We start from the raw sequence: 20776 nt of genomic DNA on the forward strand, positions 1-20776 counted from the left end.
TGTACATTTTTACTGTACTTAGATCTGTATGTATCTACGTATAAATAATAATTTATACACATTTTTCAAATATGACATTGAGTTTACTAATTAATAATCAACGGAGTACCGACGAAGTAAGTTTCTCGATACCAAAATCTTGACATGTCATTCGTTTTCTTGACCATACACACACGGTTCCAAAATGGCAGCGGCCACAGACGAGCTGAGTAAGTTGCTTGGGAAAAAGTTTATTTTATACTGTATAGAATCAAATAATCATGTTGTGCCGCTTATCATTTCGTTAATTAATAATTACGCTATAGACTTAATAATTTGATATAGCAAAAATCAGACTCAACGTCTCATTTATTGCTTACTAAAGAAAAAGTCAAATGTCACGCCGCCATGTAAAAAGGCAACTTCACGCCCTTAGTTTTTTAACAAAGGCTGCGTTCAAATTCGAATTCTCAACGTCATACAATAAAGTCTCAATTCTCTTTCCAAATTCTCGTCGCCTGATAATTATGCGAATAAGAAAACTTGAAAAAAATAACACCCATCAAATGTATCAATTCCAAAAATCACAAGTAACACCTCATCAATGCTTCTCTCTGAAGTTTGATAGAGAGTTGACAAATTACTCTAACAAATACCAACAAATTATTTCTAGTGTTAGTAATCTCATAAAGCGATTTACTTCCAATTTCCGCATTTCTAATACCTTTGTTATGAACTTTCTCCAAATGATAACTTTTTACTTATTGTAATTCAATAGTTTTGTTGGAGCGGGTGTTCCTCCGTTTGGGATCAGCTGACACGGACGAACAGCTACAAGCATCTGTATGCAAGTTTCTCCCTCCTGTGCTACTCAAGCTATCCAGTACTCAAGAAGGAGTTCGTAAAAAAGTCATGGAACTCTTGATTCATATTAATCGGAGATTGAAGAGCCGACCTCTGGTCCAACTTCCCGTTGAAGCACTCTTATTACAGTATCAAGACCCTGCTGCAAGCTCCTTCGTTATCGTATGTAAAGATTGAGCTCATCAATTCTCTGATGATAAAACATCTTTAATAGATATTAATATATGACGGTTAAAGAATTCGTTAATACTTGACAATAATTAAGAAATAGATTAACTTATTGCGATGCCTACATTAATTGTTGCTTCACAAAAATTTTCAAGTAATAACAACCTTGTAAAACAATTAACTGTGAAGCTTAGAATAAAGAAAATTAACTTACTTTTTCTTTCAGAACTTCACTATAATTTATATTAAATTGGGATACCCAAGGATGGAAATTGGTAAACAGGGTGAATTGATACCAAGTGTATTGAATGCTATCGAAGGGAAGCCATTATCTCATCAAGATAGGTGAGATTTAGCCATTCTCTAGTATTCAAAAAATAAAATAACGTACCATTTCAATAACATATTCAATTCCACAGTTTAATGTTGATTATCATGCCAGCATTGGGTTATATAAATATTCCAATGGACAGTGACAAGAGGGCTTCTCTGCTTGGACTTCAAGACAAGCCCTATGTTGCGAAACAACTTGTAAATTTTATGCTAGACATGCTATTACTCCCATATGGGTAAGTCAAATAGGGCAATTACCTGCTTACTTTTACTGCAGTAAATCAAAAAAGGTAATATTTTAGGCTTTTAATAGATGGCTATTGATTACTATTTACTAATAATAATTTATCACATGTTAACAGGTCAGTGGGACAAACAGAAAACCAACAGCCAGGCCAGCCCATCAATTGGTCCCAATTTCCAGTACCAGCTGGTCTGAGTGAATATGCATTTAAGAGGGTAATAGGTGAAAGCCCGCCCACAGCAGAACAACTCGAGCAAACCAAATTAGGAATAGTCAAATTCCTTGCTGGAGGATTTTTTGCAGATGCTGATATTCTTATACATTTAATTGTTGCTGCAGCCGATACAAGGTTTAGTGTTGCAAACATGGCTGATCTTGAGTTAAAAAAAATAGTTGGGTAAGAGAACTAAGATTGCTTCTTATATATTGGCACTCAAGCCAAGTATGTTAGACCTGGCAATTTTGATGAATCATTGAGAAAATGCTAATCGAGAATGTTTAACTTCATCCCGCTATTTTTAGCACCTTGGATTGGGGCTCAATGCAGTTAGCTGCACCATTGTATACCTTGTTTTTGGGTACCGATGCTCTAGCAACGCAGAAAGAAGTCAAGCCAGAAATGAAGAGACTTCCGGCTAGTACAAGAATTCGGCTAAAGTTGCTACACTACCTTTGTCGAGTGACAAGAGCAGGCTTCATCATCCCACCTTGCATTCAAGTAAGTTTTCAATACTACAATCAAAATGTACACATAGTGGTACTGCATTCCTTGATGATTGTTGACTAAGTAATGGTCTAATTTTCAGGTTGTGTTTGACTCACTTTACGGAAGCAATACGAATTCAAAGCTAAAATCATTAGCTCTACTGTTTACGTCAAATATTGTTCAACAGTAAGTTAACTCATATACTCCGAAAGGAACTTATTTAACGTTGATACAATTTACACATTATTCCAGATGTAATCTGGCCCAACTAACACGGGTATCTGGCGTGCTTCTAAATGGAATGAGAAAATTAATATCCGAAGGGGATCCACTTCACAAACCAATGGCTTATACAGTCATAGGACAGCTTGGCCATAGGATACCAAATAACTCTCCAGGTCTTGTAAATAAAGACTTGAATATGCTGCAACATTTCTTTGATACTTTGGCAGCGGTGAGTAATACACTGCTCCTTGTGTATGAAACTGTTTTCCCATATGCATCAAAGTAATTGTTTTAGACCGGCACCGAGTTGAGACAATCCATAAGAGATGCTCTTCTTAGCATGACACCAGCCTATGTGCTTCAAAAAGACGAAGAGAACACCATAGCTATGATGAATGCTTTGCTATCAATTCATATTGAGTCATCTGAATCTAGTGTCAGGTGAGCGTTTTCCGTATTGTAAACAATGTGATCATTCTGAGCAGTTTAATTCGAGTCAGTGTATAAGAGATTTGTACGCTACACGGTCAAAGAAAGTAGAATACACTATTCAGGTGATGCGTTTGTAGCTACATTTGAATTTTTTGTGCACATATTGAATTATTTTATGTGTAAAAGCATTGAACACAATTAAAAACATGTATTTTGAAGGTTGAAATTGTGAAATCAGGTAGATTATGATTACAAATAATTGACATGTAAGTATAGATTTATGATAACAATAATGTTCATTACTTTTGTAGATTTGTTGCTGTACATTATGCAGCAAAACAATAATGTTCATTATTTTTGTAGATTTGTTGCTGTACATTATGCAGCAACAGTGTTTCCACCAGACGATGCCCAGTCACGTTATCTTTTACTATTAGCAACTGGTGATACCAAGGAAGAAGTTACTGCGGAAGCTACAAAAGCATTGTATGGTACTTCCCATAAAAATGAACGAGACAAAGACTTTGCAAAGAAAGTGTTTTTGCCAGATTTCTCAAAGCTCGTAACATACATATATGCTAAAATGCAAGCAAGACTTAGCAGTTCCACTGGTACAGTTAATATCGGAAGTAAAACTTTACCCTACAATGTCACCACATTTACTGAGGTATCGCAGAGTTCGTTTTAATAATATGATGCGCAATTTTATTAACTACCTCGACCAGTAATTGGAGAGTTAAAATTTGTTTGCGTCAGTATTGAATCACATCCTAATTGACAACAAATTATAGCAATTTTGTCTTTTAGATTATTACGTACTTACGCCTGTGTCTGGCAAAATGTGCTAAAGTTCCATCATACAATGAGCCCATTCAACATCCATCTGAGTACAGCCCTTTGATTGGATCATATTTGAAGAAATTATTCCATTCAAGACCAGAGCCTCTTAACAACTATCTTGATATTATTTTACTCCTCAGCCAAGTAAATGCAGGTAATACAATCTAGAAATTAAAAATTCTAGTATGTCCGTCGAGTGTTATAAAATTTGGATTATGTTCCTAACGGATACTCAGAAGGACGCCTTACAGTGGTGTGGAAATTATGATAACATATTTTTCAGACCTTGTTCCATTGACTGCATTTTTAGAGGTAGTTGGAACAATTCCAGTTGAAACGACATCGCGTTATGAAAGTAAGCTACCATGGTTGAGAAATTTACTGACTTCAACAAAAGAAGATATCAGGGAATTAGGTGCAAAAATTTATGGTGTTGTGGCGGCTCATATTCCTAGTGGAGAATTTGAAAAGCAACTAGCAGAGATCATTGGTGCTACACGAAACAAGATGCTCGAAACTCAGCATGGTGCAATACTAGCATTGTCTCATATGATGGAGAGAAAATTGATGTTGCGCAGAAGTGAAAATAAAAATGAACTATGTAATTGGAACAGCTACATCAATGCTACCAAACTAATTTGTGAGTAGAATTTTTTCTTTGGTATCAAATAAAGTGATACACTCATAATACTGTTTGTCACGATTTCTAGATACATTTTTGAGCGACAATAATGCTATGCTTGTTGGAGCAGCTAGCGAAGGTATAGGTTTGCTAGGCAAAACCACATCCCTACCAATCCCTGCAGAAGATGGAGAAGAGCCAAATAAAGCAGCTTTAGTCACTAAATTGTTTGGGATTTTAAACAATGTAAAAATGTCTTCAAAGGTTTGTGATGTCATGAAATTTCATTCGTGGGATTCGTTATTTTATCGTTTTTTTCAATTCAATATTACTGTAGGTGAAGGAGAAAGCAGCTCTTTCTTTGGGTTTCTTGTGCATTGGTGAAGAATTTGCACACACAAAATCAATTGTCCAAAAATTTGTGGATATGGCAAAGGAGGCAAGTATAATTCGGATGACGGAAACAATTTTTCACTGTATTGCGAAGCCAACAACTTAAACTGACAAGTTTTGTGTTTCCCATATTAACAGACTAAGGACGTCGAAGTTCACTTGACGGTAGGAGAATCTCTGGTTTGTTGTGTTCAGGGTCAGGCTTCGCCCGATGCAAGAGATGCTTGGAACATGCTTCCCAGTCAACATAAAGTTTCTTTCACCAAAGAAAGCGATGAGTTGCTTGCATGGTTATTAGAAGAGTTATTCAAATTAGCTCACAGTCCACATCCTAACTCCAGACAGGTGCGTACTTCAGATCTCAATGAAATAACTTGTAAATATAGGTCAATTTGAATGACACCTTACTGAAGATTATGTACGATCTGATTTTATGTAAATCTGAATGAATTTAATTGAAATTTTACCAGGCTGTATGTATCTGGCTATTGGCTCTACTTAAACATAATGCTGAAAGAGCACCGGTTGTGGAAAGACTACAAACGATTCAGAATGCATTTATGGATTTTCTGTCCGAGAACAATGGTAGGTCATTGATGGTGAAGTACTAATAACAAAAATATAATCATTATCTGATTTCATCTGTGTTTTCTGTATTTTGCATTTTCGTCAGACATTGTACAAGACATCGCGTCAAAGGGTCTTGGTCTGGTATATGATAGTAGCAAAGAAAGCGAGCGTAAAGTATTGGTGTCTAATTTGCTGGAACAATTGATGCAGGGTCGAAAAACTGTGACTCAAGTTACCAATGACACGAAATTATTTGAAGAAGGAGTTCTTGGGAAAAGTCCAACTGGGTAAATTACTGTTTTATTTTGATCTTAAAAAAATGATTGAGGAACATTTTATAATAACCTATTCTTGCATGTGTACAGAGGAAACATCTCAACATATCGCGAGATTTGCTCTCTTGCTTCAGACTTGAACCAGCCTGAACTAGTTTACCGATTCATGCATTTGGCTAATGATAACGCAGTTTGGACATCAAAAAAAGGTGCAGCATTCGGATTTTCAGCTATCGCAACACTAGCTAGTGACGAATTAAATAAATATTTGCCAAAAATTGTACCAAGATTGTACAGATACCAATTTGATCCGACTCCCAAGATTCAGCAAAGTATGGCCAGTATTTGGCATGCAATTGTACCTTCCACCCATAAAGCTGTGAGTTGAGCGACTTCTTGTTGACTCCAAATATATCAAGTTGTCCAACGCGATTTCATTTTTTCATTTGTTCTGCAACAGGTCGAGTTATATCACAAAGAAATACTAGAAGATATACAAGTCAACTTGACAAATGACTTGTGGAGAGTAAGAATTAGCTGCTGTCTTGCACTGGCAGATCTGTTGAGATCCAATGCGCCGATAAAGTTAGCAGATTGTGGATCTGAATTATGGAAACAACTGTTCCGAGTTATGGATGATGTCCACGAGGGAACCAGACTGGCAGCAACAAATACAACCAAAATTCTCAGCAAGGTAAAACTGATCGATGTATATGAAGATATTTTTATAAAGGATTAAGAGTAAAATATATCAGTGCAGCAATGAATCACATTCAATAGCTATTCAATTATCTGATTTTAGGTAACTGTAAGAAATTGCGATGCTTCGTACGGCAAGTCAGGAGAAGAGGTACTTCAAGCAGTGTTACCAGTACTGATAAATATTGGTATTATTAATGCTGCCAGTTCAGTTAGAGCGATATCGCTACAGACCATATCGCAGCTTGTTACGGCAGCTGGGAAGCTACTAAAACCTTCACTGGAAAGTTTGATACCAGCCCTTTTAACTGCAACAGGCGAAATGGAAAGTCCTAAGGTCACACAACTAAGTACTGCATATGGTGCTAACTCGGAAGCACAGGAAGTGATCGACAGCGTCAGAGCTAATGCTGCAAAAAGTCACTACACAACTGAAACTATGACAAAGGTGAAACAAGTACTTTGGTGTTGAAATAATTCCTTGGAAACCCTTTACTAAATATTCTGGGATTTTTTTTAGTGTGTCCAATACATTGATGCTCCCATTCTGAAAGAGCTAATGCCAAAAGTAATAGAGTTACTCAAAACAAGCATAGGACTTGGTACGAAAGTGGCATGCTCGTATTTTTTGATACTTCTTTGTAGTCACTTGAAGCAGGAATTACAACCCTATGCCGGTTAGTAAGATAATCTATGAGTAAAAATTCATTCTTATACCTTGACCCGGCCAAATTTTATTATATTGACAAACTTCGTTCAAATGTAGGTAAGATTTTGGCTGCTCTGGCTAACGGTTTATCAGATCGGAATACAGCTGTAAGAAGAAGTAATGCAATTACTATCGGGCATGTTGTTGGTTCGGCGAAAGATTCAAGTTTAGAAAAACTATTCAGAATGTTGAATACTTGGTACATGGTGCGAGAAGGTACAGTTTAAATATCAATCATAATTTATAGTTTTTAGGCAATTTATTAGAAAAGAAATTTTTATGTTATGAAACATTTTACAGATGACGCGATTAGATTAGCGATTGGGCAAACATTGCAATCTATAAATAACCACAATCAGGAGATTCTCCAAAATTATTCTGACACTGTTATACCTCTTACGTTTTTTGCTATGCACGCTGAAAAGACTCCAGGTCCGTATACAATCAGTGGATAAATAAATGCACAATGAAAATTCGCCACATTACCACTTTCTTAGCATGGAATTATATTAACTCTTCAATTTCAGAGACTGAAAACACTGTCGAATTATGGGCAGATTTATGGGGCGAAATAGCGCCTGGTACCGAAACCAGAATCAGACAGAACTTGACTGTAATAATTAATACTTTGAATACTGCTTTGGAATCAGCATCTTGGACGACTAAGGCACAGGCTGCAAATGCCGTTGCTACAGTTGCGTCAAAATTAGGTGCTGGTATAGAAGCAGATGCGAGAAATAACCTTCTAAAAATTTTGACGAATGGTTTACAAGGAAGAACATGGAATGGCAAAGAACGACTTCTAAATGCGCTCGCAACTTTAATGTGCAACAGCAGGTAGGTGTAAGAAAAATTTTGCGTTAAATACAATTTCTTATTTTACATTAATTTTTTTGTTCAAAAACAAATTTCATATTACATGTTTTCATTGTCGTGTAGAGAGGCGATAGAAAAAAATCATGAGCTTGTGGAATCAGCATTGAATGCGTTATATAAAGAGAGTAAAAAGGAAGCACCGAAATACCGTCGATATGCCCTCAAAGCATTTTCTGATGTACTACATGAGCTGGATATAGACCGATTTACACAAGTGTATGATATCGCCCAAGAAATTCTCTCAAAGGTGTGATGTATAATTTAAAAAGAGGTTTAATACTTGTAGATTTTATATTGAAGGCCTAATGTCAAAGTTTCGATGGCTGTCTTTTTTGCTTGCAGCTAGCGAATAAACCCGATGAAGATGAGGATAATTCAGCTCAAGAAAACTCTAAGAAAAGAGAGTTGTATATGAAGTTACAAGAAACAGTTTATGAAACACTTGGAAAAGCTTGGCCTTCAAACAAGGAAACACAAGGTACCGCTTGGAAAATGATCACCCAAAGACATGAATTTCAATATGCCTTTCTGTTTTAAGCAGCATATTTGATTATTGTCATTTAATTAAGTCTATTTTACCATGTTATATACATGCATGCATAACATGCACTTTTTAAAATATCAAGAAATTTGAATCACCGTTCAATGATTTCAGATAAATACTGTATTCAATTTGTAACACACTGCTACGAGACACTTCCAAACAGTACTAGACCGGTACAAGCAGCAATCTTAGGTGCACTGAGTCTTTTTGTTGATAAGCTGATGTTGATTAAAATTAGTAGCAACAATACTAGCTCCGAAGACAAACTGAAACTGGTTTCAATCTGTGATACTATCAACAAAATTTTGAGGAATTCCTTAGGTAATAACTACGAGGACTTAAAAAAATCAACAACTTGATATTGCATAAGAACCTGAGATAACTGATGTACGAATGGACGTATAATTTTGATAAATTTCAGGTATATCCAAGTACACAAGAATACGAAAGGAAGCACTCAACATAATTTTCACTGTTTCTCGAAAACTGCGTGAAACAAACAACATTACAGAACTGGATAAGTTGATTAGCTTGTTCAAAGAGCTTCTTCCGGAACTAGCCAAGGACAATCAACCAGAAATTCGTTCTAGGGTAGTAGATATTAAGGATATTATGAAAATCTAAGCAATTCTCAATTGTAATTATTAATTCGAGGGAATTGTCGAAACGTTAGTTCATTCATCAGTGACTTGGGGCTCGAAGACTAAAACTCAGTGAAGATCGTAGGAATCGCACTTGTAGTTTTAAAATTAGTCAAACAATCTTTGGAAAAGTTTATTTGAAGTTTAAAGATAACTCGAGTATTTATTTGATTATCATTCGAATATCTATTTGTGGAATGTTTTTATAACAAAATCTAGTTTAATTTTGTTAATGATGTTTAATAGACTTAGCTCTATGAGCGTGTGCAGATATCTCCAAACTCGTTGAGATTCCCATCTTGTCGCTAGTGAACTTAGTAATATTTTTTTTCAACTGAAAAAGGTATTCAATTTTGCTACAGTTTAGAAACATCAGATAGGAATTGAAGTTTTAAATATATTTACTTATATGTATTGTAAACTGGTATTAACATATGCCTATTCGTATAATTATACAATATTAACGTGGTGAAATCAAAACAAAACTGAAAATTTAAACTCTTATTTGTTTAGCTAATTTTCGAATAATTCCTCTAAATTTCATTATCCTAATTCTGTTACCCTGCTCTAACATTCAAGCCAGTTTTTATAGCTAAAGTTTGATCAATTTTTAGCTAATTTTTAGTGAACTTGATAGAATGGTATCGTATAACGACGATGAATTCACATTTAATGAGTTATGCGTCATGGTTACCCTTAGAAAAGAATTATGTAACTTAGCCTACTTATTTATATTGCAGAAAATATTTAATAAATCAATTTCGAATCGAGTTTCATGTTAAACGATGTCTGTAATAAATAAAAAATAAAAAAACAATGTGAATCAAACATTATATTTATAAGATCTAATGTTGCTTACATCATTGCAAATAGTAGATTTGAAATAAACAACTAAAACAAAATAATGTACATTTTTTGAAACACACATTTGATGCTCTCAACACAGAGGCATTACTTGAGTTTTTTTAATAATATAGATGCTCCTGGTGTTTTTTTAGATTTTAAAGATTTTTGTAGAGGTTTCAGTTTAGTTAATACAATGTTGGCTGTGGTCTCACCACTATTTTCTATCAATGTTATGAGTAGAAAACAGCCTCTGTTGAATTCAATCCATTGTTTCATTACTTCTGGGTTTAATTTATCAATTAATACCTCTCCGAAGGTAGACTTCTTGTTTTCAATAAGTATTTTATCATTCTGTATCAATTTTTTCAGCATCATGTGAAGCCCGGAAGATTCAATTACCTTCTGTTCCTTTTCATTTTCCATTATTACTGATTCTGGATCTGTTATATAATCTCTAATAGTTTCATGAGCATTTTTGAGCTTCTCTCCATCCCCTGCTTTCAATATTGCCAACGTAACCATTGATATTGAACTATTTGATAGCCATGTCGATACTTCTGTAGTAACAGTTTCTAACAACTTATCAATTACTGCGTCCAATAGCTCTTTTGCTCGTATTTCTGGTGGCTTTTTACTAGTTTCATTGGCATCACCTTTTTTAAGTTGTTCGATTACTTTCGGGTGAAAATAATGTGAATCCCTTCTAGCAACAAGATATAGAATTACGCATCTGCCATATTCATTTGACGCAATTTCTGTCAGATCATTCAGCAATTCTGTCAATATCATTTTCTTCACGAGAACTGTGTCGTCAATGCAGTCGAACAAAGCTAATAACACCATATGACCATGCTCATTTGTCGCCACATTCTTGACTTGATCTTTCAATGCCTTCATCGCAAGTTTTCTGTCTTTCTTTGTACCATGCCACAAACAAATCATTGCAGACTTAGCACCATCCTTTGTCTGAGATAATTCTGCAATCAAACTTCGGACCATAGTGATCATTTCATCTCTGTCATCTTTGGTGCAATTCCTTAAGAATTCAAGCAACACAGAATGTACAAGGGAGGTATTAATCAGTTTCTTATTTAGTATTTTTATCAAATTTCCTTTGACAGCTGAGAGAGTTGCAGATTTCATATCTCCTGCAAGCTTATAGACATCAGCAAGTGTTTTGATTTGACTGTCCTTGGCTAGTTTGTACATATCACCATAAAATTCTTGTTTAAAATATAATTTATCTGCATCGGTCGCCCAAGATGAATATGCAAGTTCAAGTACTGGTGCAGATACTGAATGGCTTGCTAGCCTAACTATATTGCCACTACACGCCGCAATTATCATAGCTCGAATTTCATCTGTCCCATGCTTCAGCAATGTTTTGACACAATTCTTGGCATACTTCGACTGTAACATTAGAACAATACTTTTCTGTAATTCATCAGTAACATTTTTTCTTATCTCAGAAGTGCAGTACTTGAGAAGCCATTGAACAATCCTTGCCATGTCATGCATGAAGACAAGTTTACTAAATTGTCCCTTGAGTAATTCGTATAGCTGCGTTGTGAGCTCTACACGCTCTTCTTTAGAACAATCTGCTCTGCGTAATTTTTCACCAATCTTCTTAGCTTTGACGGTAACATCATACGCATTCGTCAGTCTTTTTTCCCTTCGTTTTTCCCGCAGTTCTTTCTTCTGTTTTTTAAACTCTAACCAATCTGGTTTCTCAGTTGTGTCTGTGCTACCATTTGTAGATTTGTGTTGAACCTGAGTTTGTAGGCTTTTCTTCTTATTATTAATCTTGTCAAACAATTTCTGTGACTTGTCTGCCTTGGCAGGTTTCTTTGCAGCAGTTGGTTTTTGGAATTTACCTTTTTTCTCCAAAGCGTCATTTTTTTGTGAGATGTCCACCTTCTTTAGCTTCGCAGCTGAACTTTTTATGATATTTACTTTAGCAGTAGGGTCGACAACCGTTTTAGCTTTTTTAATTATCGGTTTAAGGCTCACTGCTTCCTTTTCCCGGCGTTTCATGATGACGATTTTTATCTGTAACTTGAAAAGAAAAATTGTACGTAAAATTTATCTAGCGTAACGTATTGTTTCTACCTTTCTGATGCTTCTGCAAGTATTTCAAACATTTCGAACAACGTGCGAGCAAAACATAACCTATTAAAGACAACACCGATTTATGAAAATTGAGTTTAAATTTTGGAAATACTTACTTCTCAGACTCAATTTCGAACAGCGTAAGCAAATCAGTAGTAGTTATACTAAAGTCAGTGAATTATCGGATATTTATAAATTAACAAACCGCACCATGGAATCACTAAGCTAACGTGTAAATTATTGCGCCAATGTACGATCACGTGGCGTGCACTTGGCTTTGCTTGGCTTTCTGAATCTGGTAATAGCCACGAAGTGTTCGGTATAAGGATTCACGAGGTAGCAGTTGCGTTGAGCTGCAGACACATTTCACGGTCAGTTACTTTCTGTCGCAGCGTGGCGCTGCGGCAATAAAATGACGCTAAATACTACCGCAAGGTTTTGCTACCCGTGAAAATGTAGCCTAAAAGCGATGCGTGGCGCATGCAGAAAACTGTTTCCTTGGCAACTTTACGACAGTCAACAGAGTTGTAAATCATGGCGGTAAGTGGAAATGCGTCACAGATATTATCCATTTAAATTATTATTTTTCGCATAGAATTCGGCGAAAAGAATGATAAATTTGACATTTTCCTACTAGCTTATTGATTGAAGCTTACTCTGTAAATTCGTCTTTTCAAAAAACCTTCTTCTTCAAAACATAGCAGTGTCGACATGCGGCGTTTGGCACGCGTGAACGGTAACCTACAAATTTGCGACGATCAACACAGTCTTCCGTCATTTCAATGTGATTCAATGCTAAATTTTATTGCAATCGTTTACTGCGGCATGTTTTAAAAATTGAAGATCACACTTACTATTCATTTAATCACATTTACCACTGACAATCCGTTGGTTGTTATTTTTTTATACTTAGATTAGACAACATTAAAGGTATCCAAGAACCAAATTCAATAACAAAAAAAACTTTATTCCAGGCCGTCGCTGCAGCAAAGGTGCAAGAAGTTCGTGAGATCACTAGAATCGAGCGCATTGGCGCTCATTCTCACATTCGAGGTTTGGGACTGGATGACAGTTTAGAGCCGCGCAATGTAAGATTCACCATAATATATTATATTTGCAATGTATCCTAGCCTTGTATCAATAACTCGGAATTCAGCAAATATCATGTACAAATTTCGTTACAACAAATATGAATTACTCGCAGGTTTCTCAAGGTATGGTGGGTCAGCTCATGGCTCGGAGAGCAGCAGGTGTTGTGCTCGAAATGATCAAGGATGGAAAGATCGCAGGACGAGCAATTTTGTTGGCTGGACAACCGGGCACTGGTAAAACTGCAATTGCGATGGGAATGGCCCAAGCTCTTGGTCTAGATACTCCGTTCACGTCAATGGCAGGCTCGGAGATTTATTCCTTAGAAATGGGTAAAACTGAAGCTTTAACTCAGGCGATACGAAAATCAATTGGAGTGAGAATCAAAGAGGAAACGGAAATTATCGAAGGGGAGGTAGTAGAGATTCAAGTTGACAGACCAGCTACCGGTGTTGGCGCTAAAGTAGGAAAGTTGACATTGAAAACAACCGAGATGGAAACTATTTACGATCTGGGCAATAAAATGATTGATAGCCTGATGAAGGAAAAGGTAAGTAAAGTGAAAACAGTTATAAATTATCAACAAAATTTAAATGAAAAATGTTTCCATTAAAGGTACAAGCTGGAGATGTTATAACGATTGATAAAGCCACTGGAAAAATCAACAGACTTGGCCGTTCGTTCACACGAGCTCGGGACTACGATGCGACGGGATCACAAACCCGTTTTGTTCAATGCCCAGAAGGAGAGCTCCAAAAACGAAAGGAAGTGGTACATACGGTTACTTTGCACGAAGTTGACGTTATTAACAGCAGAACTCACGGATTTTTGGCACTGTTTTCCGGAGACACGGGGGAAATAAAGTCTGAAGTACGGGATCAGATAAATGCTAAGGTTGCAGAATGGCGAGAAGAAGGAAAAGCTGAAATCGTACCTGGTGTTCTCTTCATTGATGAAGTACACATGCTGGATATCGAGTGCTTTTCATTCCTCAATAGAGCCCTTGAGAATGAAATGGCACCTGTCGTTATAATGGCCACTAATAGAGGTAGAGTTTTATATTTATTTAAGATTCAGTTTATTCTTACCCAAAGAAAATGTAATCGATAATTCCACTCCACCAGTGATTCCATTAACGGCATTTAATAACCGACAGGAATCACAAGGATTAGAGGTACGACTTACAAAAGCCCTCACGGTATACCGATTGATCTGTTGGATCGAATGATCATCGTGCCCACAAGTCCATATCAAGAAAAAGATCTTAAAGAAATTCTCAAAATTAGATGCGAGGAGGAGGATTGTGAGATGGCGGACGATGCTTTGACAGTATTGACCAGAATAGCCTTAGAGACGTCGCTTAGATACGCTATTCAGTTGATCACCACTGCGTCGCTTGTTAGTCGAAAGCGCAAAAGCACTGAGGTATGCGAATAAAATTATAAGTGTCCTCTTGTCAATTTGTACATACTTGATGTTCGTTGCAGGTCAACATTGATGATGTGAAACGTGTGTATTCCCTATTTCTTGACGAGAATAGATCTTCACAGTTCTTGAAAGAATACCAAGATGAATTCATGTTCAATGAATTAGGTAAGTTTTCTTACCATTGGATGTACCTACTTTTTGAATAATTCATTAATGGATTCAGACACGAAATATTTGATTCTGAGTGTAAACAACTACTTATTGTCCTTAGATACACACACACACACGCGCGCACGCACGCACAGACACACACACACATATATTGAATACTTATTATCAGATTGAGCTTCCACATACTTATGCTTGCAAACTGAAAGAAAATTGAAATATGAAATGAGAACCAATTTGATCATTTCCGTGTTTATATTGTATGTGCCATTATGAAATGATTTTTTTCTACTTGCGCAGAAGAACAAGCTATGGAAGTTGCACAATAACTGACTGGATTCATCGAGTTTCTTTCTAAAGTTTGATGGAGTTGACAAAGTCGCACGTTCGGAGTTGAACAAAAAAATATAGATCTACCAACACAGGTATTGTAATTCCAGTACAATTCCTCGTTTCGCCGCGCTGGTTTTGTGTTATTTACCTTTATATGGCGTGCGAAATTTTGCTATCATCACGTACGAGCATACAAGTATATAAATAATTACACGACGGTTTATTATGAAATAATAAAAAATATAAAAAATATAATCTTGCATTTTTAAATAATCGTAGATTATACGTATATATTATTATCATTATTTTAATATAAAGCACTGGTTATAGTGTCTGTACCAACATTGGGCTGTGCAAATATTCGCCATTTTGTTCTAGTTTTCTATATTCGTAATCTATTAGGTACATACATAGTCTTATCAGTTACACGAAAGAAATGGGTTTAGAGTAGCCAATAGATCTTTGAAATGCGCAACAGAATATTATTACCTAATTTGTTCATTGCAAAACTTATGCGGATAAAATTGTTATTGATTTGAAAAAACCAATGTTTGTACAGAAAAATTAGTTTTTGGTGTAAAGCTTCTATTCCTCTATGATTAGACCCAACCTTGAAGTCAATTCAGGCATAATTGCACCAAAAACAAATGAAAAAGAAGAATTTTATTATCATATTATTAATCCAACGCTAGTAAAACTTTTGAAGCTTTGGTTTGCAGTACTGAATCGATCGTTTTTAATTTATTCTATTTCCGTTTGGACAATACTTTTTTAGAACTGGGATTACTTAATTTCAAATTAACCTAACGCTTACGCTTTTTTTTGTAAATTCCCGTGACAAAGGTGCGAGAGGTTTCCTCGACTGATTGCGTTAAATCAATGTTTCATCCTATTACCGCAGGCTTGAGCTTGGTAAATGTCAGTTAAATTGCTCCCGTAAACTTCGGTTGTTAGAATACTATTAGTACTCTCGATAAAATCAAAGTTAAATCTTAGATTGCTAAAGTGAAGTAGGATATCCTCCATTCCTTGAGCGTTGTAAACGTGTCTCCGTTTAAAAAGGTGCTTCATGTGTAGGCGCGGAGAATGTTAAAAATTTTAACGACTACTCGATTTTCTTGTCTTGCGTTTTTTTGGCTGAAAAATAAAAAAACAAAAAATATGAAATACTATTAATAAAATATTGACAGCAATATATTCTCGCCAACATCTGCAGTAGCAAAAAATAATTTCATGATTAATTAATATCTTGGTCTTATCCTCGATAATTGCAAACATTTCCGCTGGTGTAATCTTGGTCCATGGTACGTTAATACAGAAAAAACGGGCAGAAATTTTGATTATTATATCATTATTTGTTTGTCCAGGTAAGCGCGTATCTGTCGTGCATTACATTTCGATTAAACCTTTGTACCTCAAAAGTGTTGGACCGAATCACCGCGATGCAACCCTCTATTGATTTAAATTTCGACAAATTAGAATAACAAATTCATTCACGACGGTTACAGGCATCAACGCGATCTGCTCAAATTTACATGAAACTTCGAATCGTACCCGCGTGACATCGTTTGTGCTATTGATTTATCCGTAACTGAATTATTGGATCATTTTGAAAAAACCAGGTGTACCGCAATTCTATAATCCCCAATTCCTTTCACAAATATGACTAATGAATCGTCGTTTAACTTACCTGTAATCAACTTTATCGATCCGCTCGGTTTAAAAGCGGATTGAGCCTTTTTATCCTTTGATATGAATCCAAAACCGTATGCCACCTTGTATTCTGGTAATGGGATTACGGTCGAGGATACTGGTACCATTACTGTTAAAAAAAAAAAACATCAAAGAATGTTAAAAACACGTTGTTGTATTTTTCTGTGTGCGTTTGCAGCACGTATTTAATTCTAAACGGTCGAAAAAATTGGTTTGCTAAGTTCTAGTGTAAAACCCACTTTTTGCTACTTTCAGTTTCTATTAAAATTTGAAACGCGTTTGGAGTAAACTCTACGTTGATTTAGGAAGGAGTTCAGGAAAAATTCAGTAGAATAAGTATTGAATCTGGAAATCTTTATCCACTGTATTGAAACATGGTTATGAAATTTTAAAAATAAGCTTTTCCCGGAGAAATTTCGGAAGGCAAAAAAAAAATGACAAGTTTTCAAAGGACTTGGACGAAGTCTGTCTGTGGGTATGGGGAAAAGAAAAACAAGGCTTAAAAATTTGTTCACAATTCCTGAATAATCTTTGTAAATATTCGATTTTCAATGTAGAAACTACGGGAAAAGAACTTTGATAATTTCTTCACTTTGAGAAATTTTTTCACATCAATCAGAGTATCGAATCAGGGATATTAATTTCTCAACGGAAAATACGCCTGCATAGGCATTGTATGAGAACATTAAACAAGCCAGTCGGATTTTATGCGAAAGTCCACAGCGAGACCTGCATATAATCGCGTATACTTAAGATTCGATCTTGCTATATTCACAACCCACGCAGTTTGACGTCACCATCCCGTTAGTCTCACTCGTTATTTCTCACTATTTCACCTGTTGAACAGAACTACCAAGAATTTCATCTCCTGAACGTTTTGTACACGTGTGATGCTAATTGCCGACTATTACTCGTGTATTTAAACAGCCGTACGCTCTTAAACGGAGCTATTTGAAGCGATGGCGAAGCTTTGACCGATTAGGAACGCGATATTGTCCTTCGATATTTTAAAGTGTGCGAGACACGACGGTGGATCCAACTTACTTTAAAAAAAAAGAAAATAAAACAAAAATGCCAATCCGAAATGTTGGACAGGATGCTGCAATGTGTTTGTGACTTATGTAAACGATTAGTCACAACTTCTTCCTAGAAACCGTACAAAATTGAGAGGTTGAATAACAGGTGATGGTTCTGACGAACGAGAGAAGCTTAGTGTTAGATTTTTTCCACAAATTCGTCGGTGAAAGACAAGAAAAATAATCTAAAATTTTTTATCACACGCGCAAATATATTCTTATATTTGTAAAAATTCAGTTCGCTTGTATTCCGCATCTCTTGAATGGCGCAACAATTGAGGAGAAAGTATTTTTTCTCCACATCACGTTGCTGCTGCTGTTGCACGCCGTATATTCCACGTGAGATTGACCAAGTAGGCATTTGATTCGAAAGCAGACGTTTCTCGGCCGTAGATTTAGGACGACCATGAAACTCTTCGTTTTACAATCGTTAGTTCGAACGAACGTGCGATTATTGCACTTTGATAGTATTTACTATGCTGATTTTTCAAACCTATACTCGCAAAATCGCGCCACTTCATTGTATGTGGTCAATTTTGTCACCAGGTTGTCATCATTTTTAATTTTGATATCAATTTGAACAGCTTTTATAGACCTATGATCAGTGCGCGATTATGATATGTACTTTAAATTTTATTCCATATTCATATCATCTGAAGTTATAAATTCTTTTCTGAATATCTTTTTTCTATCGCTGAAAGAGAATTTTGGTAAGTGCTCGAATCTTTGTACCGAAAAACAACTAATATACTCTACGATAGAGATTCCTATTTATCTTTCCTTTTTCTTTTTTTTTTTTCTTAAATTCTTTGTCCATTTTTGTACGATGATTGAGGAAAATTGAACGGAACATTCTGCGAATTGGTTCAAAACATTATTGCGTAGACGATGTGTAAATGAATTATTACCGGGTTCGAAGATGTTGTCATCGTTCCGTTTATAGAGCGTCGGTTTCGCCATGTTTTGGGCAACAGCACAGAACAGGATCATCACGAAAATCACTTTCCCCGTCATTTTTATACGCTTTTATGTATACCACGTGCATTAACAATAGAAAATAAGAACGGAGTTGTCTCGTCTCGAGGTTCGAACCGTCACTAATCTTTATAGAACTCCGGCGTGTTTGGTGAAAACATATTTGCTCCGAGTGGGGAAAGTTGAATAATAACATTTGGCGCGGTCGCGGTATGCTGTTCTCAATATTCCGCGACATATTGAGCTAAATGACTCGCAGACACGGCAACACAGCCTTACAATTATTCGCATCCCTCGGTTTCTTGAATTTCATCTTCATTTATTGATAGCTTAAGAAATGCGGAACATTAATAAAAAAGAAATTAAAAAAAAAAACATATTCTTATAAAAATTCTTCTCGATATTAATGACACAATATCTTTTTCTACGTAGCAAAAAAATGGGAACAGAATTTTCTCTGCCTCTACTTATCGCCTTTTCAAAACCAACCATAGTCGAACTACGTAACCGCCATAAATTTCAGTTTTCGCAAGTTTTTGATCGCAAAGAATTGTTTTAAACCAGGGTGCGTTGTTTCTCCGCGATTCAGGGTGTTTGGCGAGTTCAATTTTAGTGGGAAAAAAAAATTCAAAAAGTTTTGAATCCTGTTTAGAGAAACCAGAGTTATATCTGGAGCTCATGGGAAATCTACGGTGCGCGGGAAGGGCTTAGCAATATGGGTTCCTATATATCTCTTCCAGACCTCCGCACAGAAGCTTGGTAGATACCTAATATCGACGAAAGAACGCAGCTACGTGCCGACAGGGACCGAGTCTTTGAAATTGCAGACCGTGAATTGTGACCTGCAGGCAGGCAAAAACATTCCTCCCCTTGTCATTAATCCACGACACTCGCCCCGAAATAAATGTTTTGCTAGTTTTGCTTGCTACACGGTCTTCGATTGTTTCAATTTTTAACTATATAACCGAAACATATATAGGTCTGGATACAAAACGAAAATGAGTTTTGTGGCTGTAACCAACAAATCTATAGTATGTGTTACTGTTCTTTTTGATTATGATGGTTACTTGTTCTATGTTTCCTAACAACTTATACCGCGACAATTTGATGCTGGTGTAACCATGAATTGATAAATAAGAGGCTCATTACTGTAAGAAAAATGAACTAAACCAAACAGACAGATTTAACGTAACAATAATCAGACAATTTATTATTGACAATTAGTAAATTCATTCGTAGCATGTTTTTTGTACCTGTAACCCCAACGATATTTGAACCGATTACATTGTAACGACTACAAAGGTTTATCATTCCTAGAAGTTTTTGGTGTAAACAAAATAAATAAAAATTTTCTCAACTTCTGCAGTAACAAACTGAGATTTAGATGCATAGTCGACAGATTCGGTGACCCTCAAAACGTCGACAAAGGGCAACCCACACACGCGTCGTGCGTGGGCTTTGAATGCCACGAAGGAGAACGCAAGGTGTTCTCTCGACTCCGGAGGCAGCGGATGGAATCATGCGAATTTTTTTACTCGCCGTTGGTACGTGCGTCATGTATACCTATACCTATATTAATATTTATATACTAACGTATTTTTCGGATTATTGAGCTGAATGTGGCGAGGTTGAGAAAGTGCAGGAACTATTCTCGCGGTTTTTGCCTAGTGCATGCGGTGAAAAGAAAAGATAAAGAAAAACAAAATATGGGAATACAGTAGTGAGAGAGAGAGAGAGAGAGAGAGAGACAGAAGCAACGGTGACCGATACAATTTCCCTTCTCTTTGGCACGCCTGCACACGATTAATGCGGCGAGTGATCTCACAGAGTTCGCAGATCGATTGGATCTCGGCCGGAGTTGTATCGGTGCAGTTTGGAAAAGGATCGAGAATGTCGCGTTTCCATGCTGCATGTACACC

At 36.2% G+C, this 20776-nt stretch overlaps 4 protein-coding genes and 1 long non-coding RNA gene across 6 annotated transcripts; 2 read left to right on the forward strand and 3 right to left on the reverse strand.

The window, feature by feature from the left end:
• The first annotated feature begins 100 nt into the window (after positions 1 to 100).
• Positions 101 to 9103, forward strand: LOC124180916 (proteasome adapter and scaffold protein ECM29). Of its 2 annotated transcripts, none has more exons than XM_046566838.1 (28): positions 101 to 209; positions 758 to 1005; positions 1238 to 1356; positions 1431 to 1580; positions 1707 to 1985; positions 2111 to 2306; positions 2395 to 2480; positions 2547 to 2748; positions 2815 to 2960; positions 3315 to 3618; positions 3759 to 3945; positions 4075 to 4431; positions 4502 to 4677; positions 4751 to 4852; positions 4945 to 5151; positions 5277 to 5391; positions 5480 to 5663; positions 5742 to 6030; positions 6112 to 6345; positions 6454 to 6798; positions 6871 to 7027; positions 7117 to 7275; positions 7360 to 7491; positions 7587 to 7896; positions 7999 to 8182; positions 8278 to 8413; positions 8591 to 8800; positions 8901 to 9103. In XM_046566838.1, the coding sequence occupies exons 1-28, from the start codon at positions 185 to 187 to the stop codon at positions 9101 to 9103; spliced, it is 5442 nt and encodes a 1813-aa protein (XP_046422794.1). In that variant the 5' UTR covers positions 101 to 184. The 2 variants fall into 2 exon arrangements, with proteins under 2 accessions (XP_046422794.1, XP_046422795.1); XM_046566839.1 differs by lacking the exon at positions 101 to 209 and adding an exon at positions 475 to 653.
• An 836-nt stretch (positions 9104 to 9939) lies between these two features.
• Positions 9940 to 12386, reverse strand: LOC124180919 (protein penguin). The gene is made up of 2 exons (XM_046566844.1): positions 12192 to 12386; positions 9940 to 12021 (listed from the first exon to the last, which is right to left on the reverse strand). Exon 2 carries the CDS (start codon positions 11998 to 12000, stop codon positions 10072 to 10074), a length of 1929 nt encoding a protein of 642 aa, XP_046422800.1. The 5' UTR covers positions 12001 to 12021; positions 12192 to 12386; the 3' UTR covers positions 9940 to 10071.
• Positions 12387 to 12531: 145 nt separating this feature from the next.
• On the forward strand, positions 12532 to 15348 carry LOC124180920 (ruvB-like 2). Its single transcript, XM_046566845.1, has 7 exons — positions 12532 to 12615; positions 13050 to 13163; positions 13280 to 13714; positions 13780 to 14212; positions 14321 to 14589; positions 14652 to 14757; positions 15061 to 15348. The coding sequence occupies exons 1-7, from the start codon at positions 12610 to 12612 to the stop codon at positions 15087 to 15089; spliced, it is 1392 nt and encodes a 463-aa protein (XP_046422801.1). The 5' UTR covers positions 12532 to 12609; the 3' UTR covers positions 15090 to 15348.
• On the reverse strand, positions 13350 to 14383 carry LOC124180923. Its single transcript, XR_006870333.1, has 3 exons — positions 14253 to 14383; positions 14099 to 14166; positions 13350 to 13485 (listed from the first exon to the last, which is right to left on the reverse strand). It is a non-coding gene; the product is annotated as an uncharacterized LOC124180923 (long non-coding RNA).
• Positions 15349 to 15918: 570 nt separating the features above from the next.
• Positions 15919 to 19018, reverse strand: LOC124180922. Its single transcript, XM_046566854.1, has 3 exons — positions 18791 to 19018; positions 16784 to 16915; positions 15919 to 16230 (listed from the first exon to the last, which is right to left on the reverse strand). Exons 1-3 carry the CDS (start codon positions 18894 to 18896, stop codon positions 16199 to 16201), a joined length of 270 nt encoding a protein of 89 aa, XP_046422810.1. The 5' UTR covers positions 18897 to 19018; the 3' UTR covers positions 15919 to 16198.
• Positions 19019 to 20776: the final 1758 nt, after the last annotated feature.

This window comes from Neodiprion fabricii, chromosome 4 (genome assembly GCF_021155785.1).
Source record: "Neodiprion fabricii isolate iyNeoFabr1 chromosome 4, iyNeoFabr1.1, whole genome shotgun sequence".
Taxonomy (NCBI): domain Eukaryota; kingdom Metazoa; phylum Arthropoda; class Insecta; order Hymenoptera; family Diprionidae; genus Neodiprion; species Neodiprion fabricii.

Coding starts and splice junctions, on each gene's coding strand:
- LOC124180920 (XM_046566845.1), top strand. Junction 13,164..13,279: donor ACAGTTTAGAGCCGCGCAAT/GTAAGATTCACC, acceptor AATTACTCGCAG/GTTTCTCAAGGTATGGTGGG. Junction 13,715..13,779: donor ATAGCCTGATGAAGGAAAAG/GTAAGTAAAGTG, acceptor TTTCCATTAAAG/GTACAAGCTGGAGATGTTAT.
- LOC124180919 (XM_046566844.1), bottom strand. CDS start 12,000: ATGAAACGCCGGGAAAAGGAAGCAGTGAGCCTTAAACCGATAATTAAA.
- LOC124180922 (XM_046566854.1), bottom strand. CDS start 18,896: ATGACGGGGAAAGTGATTTTCGTGATGATCCTGTTCTGTGCTGTTGCC. Junction 16,916..18,790: donor TGACAACATCTTCGAACCCG/GTAATAATTCAT, acceptor TTTTTTTAACAG/TAATGGTACCAGTATCCTCG. Junction 16,231..16,783: donor ATCGATAAAGTTGATTACAG/GTAAGTTAAACG, acceptor TTTATTTTTCAG/CCAAAAAAACGCAAGACAAG.
- LOC124180916 (XM_046566838.1), top strand. CDS start 185: ATGGCAGCGGCCACAGACGAGCTGA. Junction 5,664..5,741: donor CTTGGGAAAAGTCCAACTGG/GTAAATTACTGT, acceptor GCATGTGTACAG/AGGAAACATCTCAACATATC. Junction 8,414..8,590: donor TTCAAACAAGGAAACACAAG/GTACCGCTTGGA, acceptor CAATGATTTCAG/ATAAATACTGTATTCAATTT.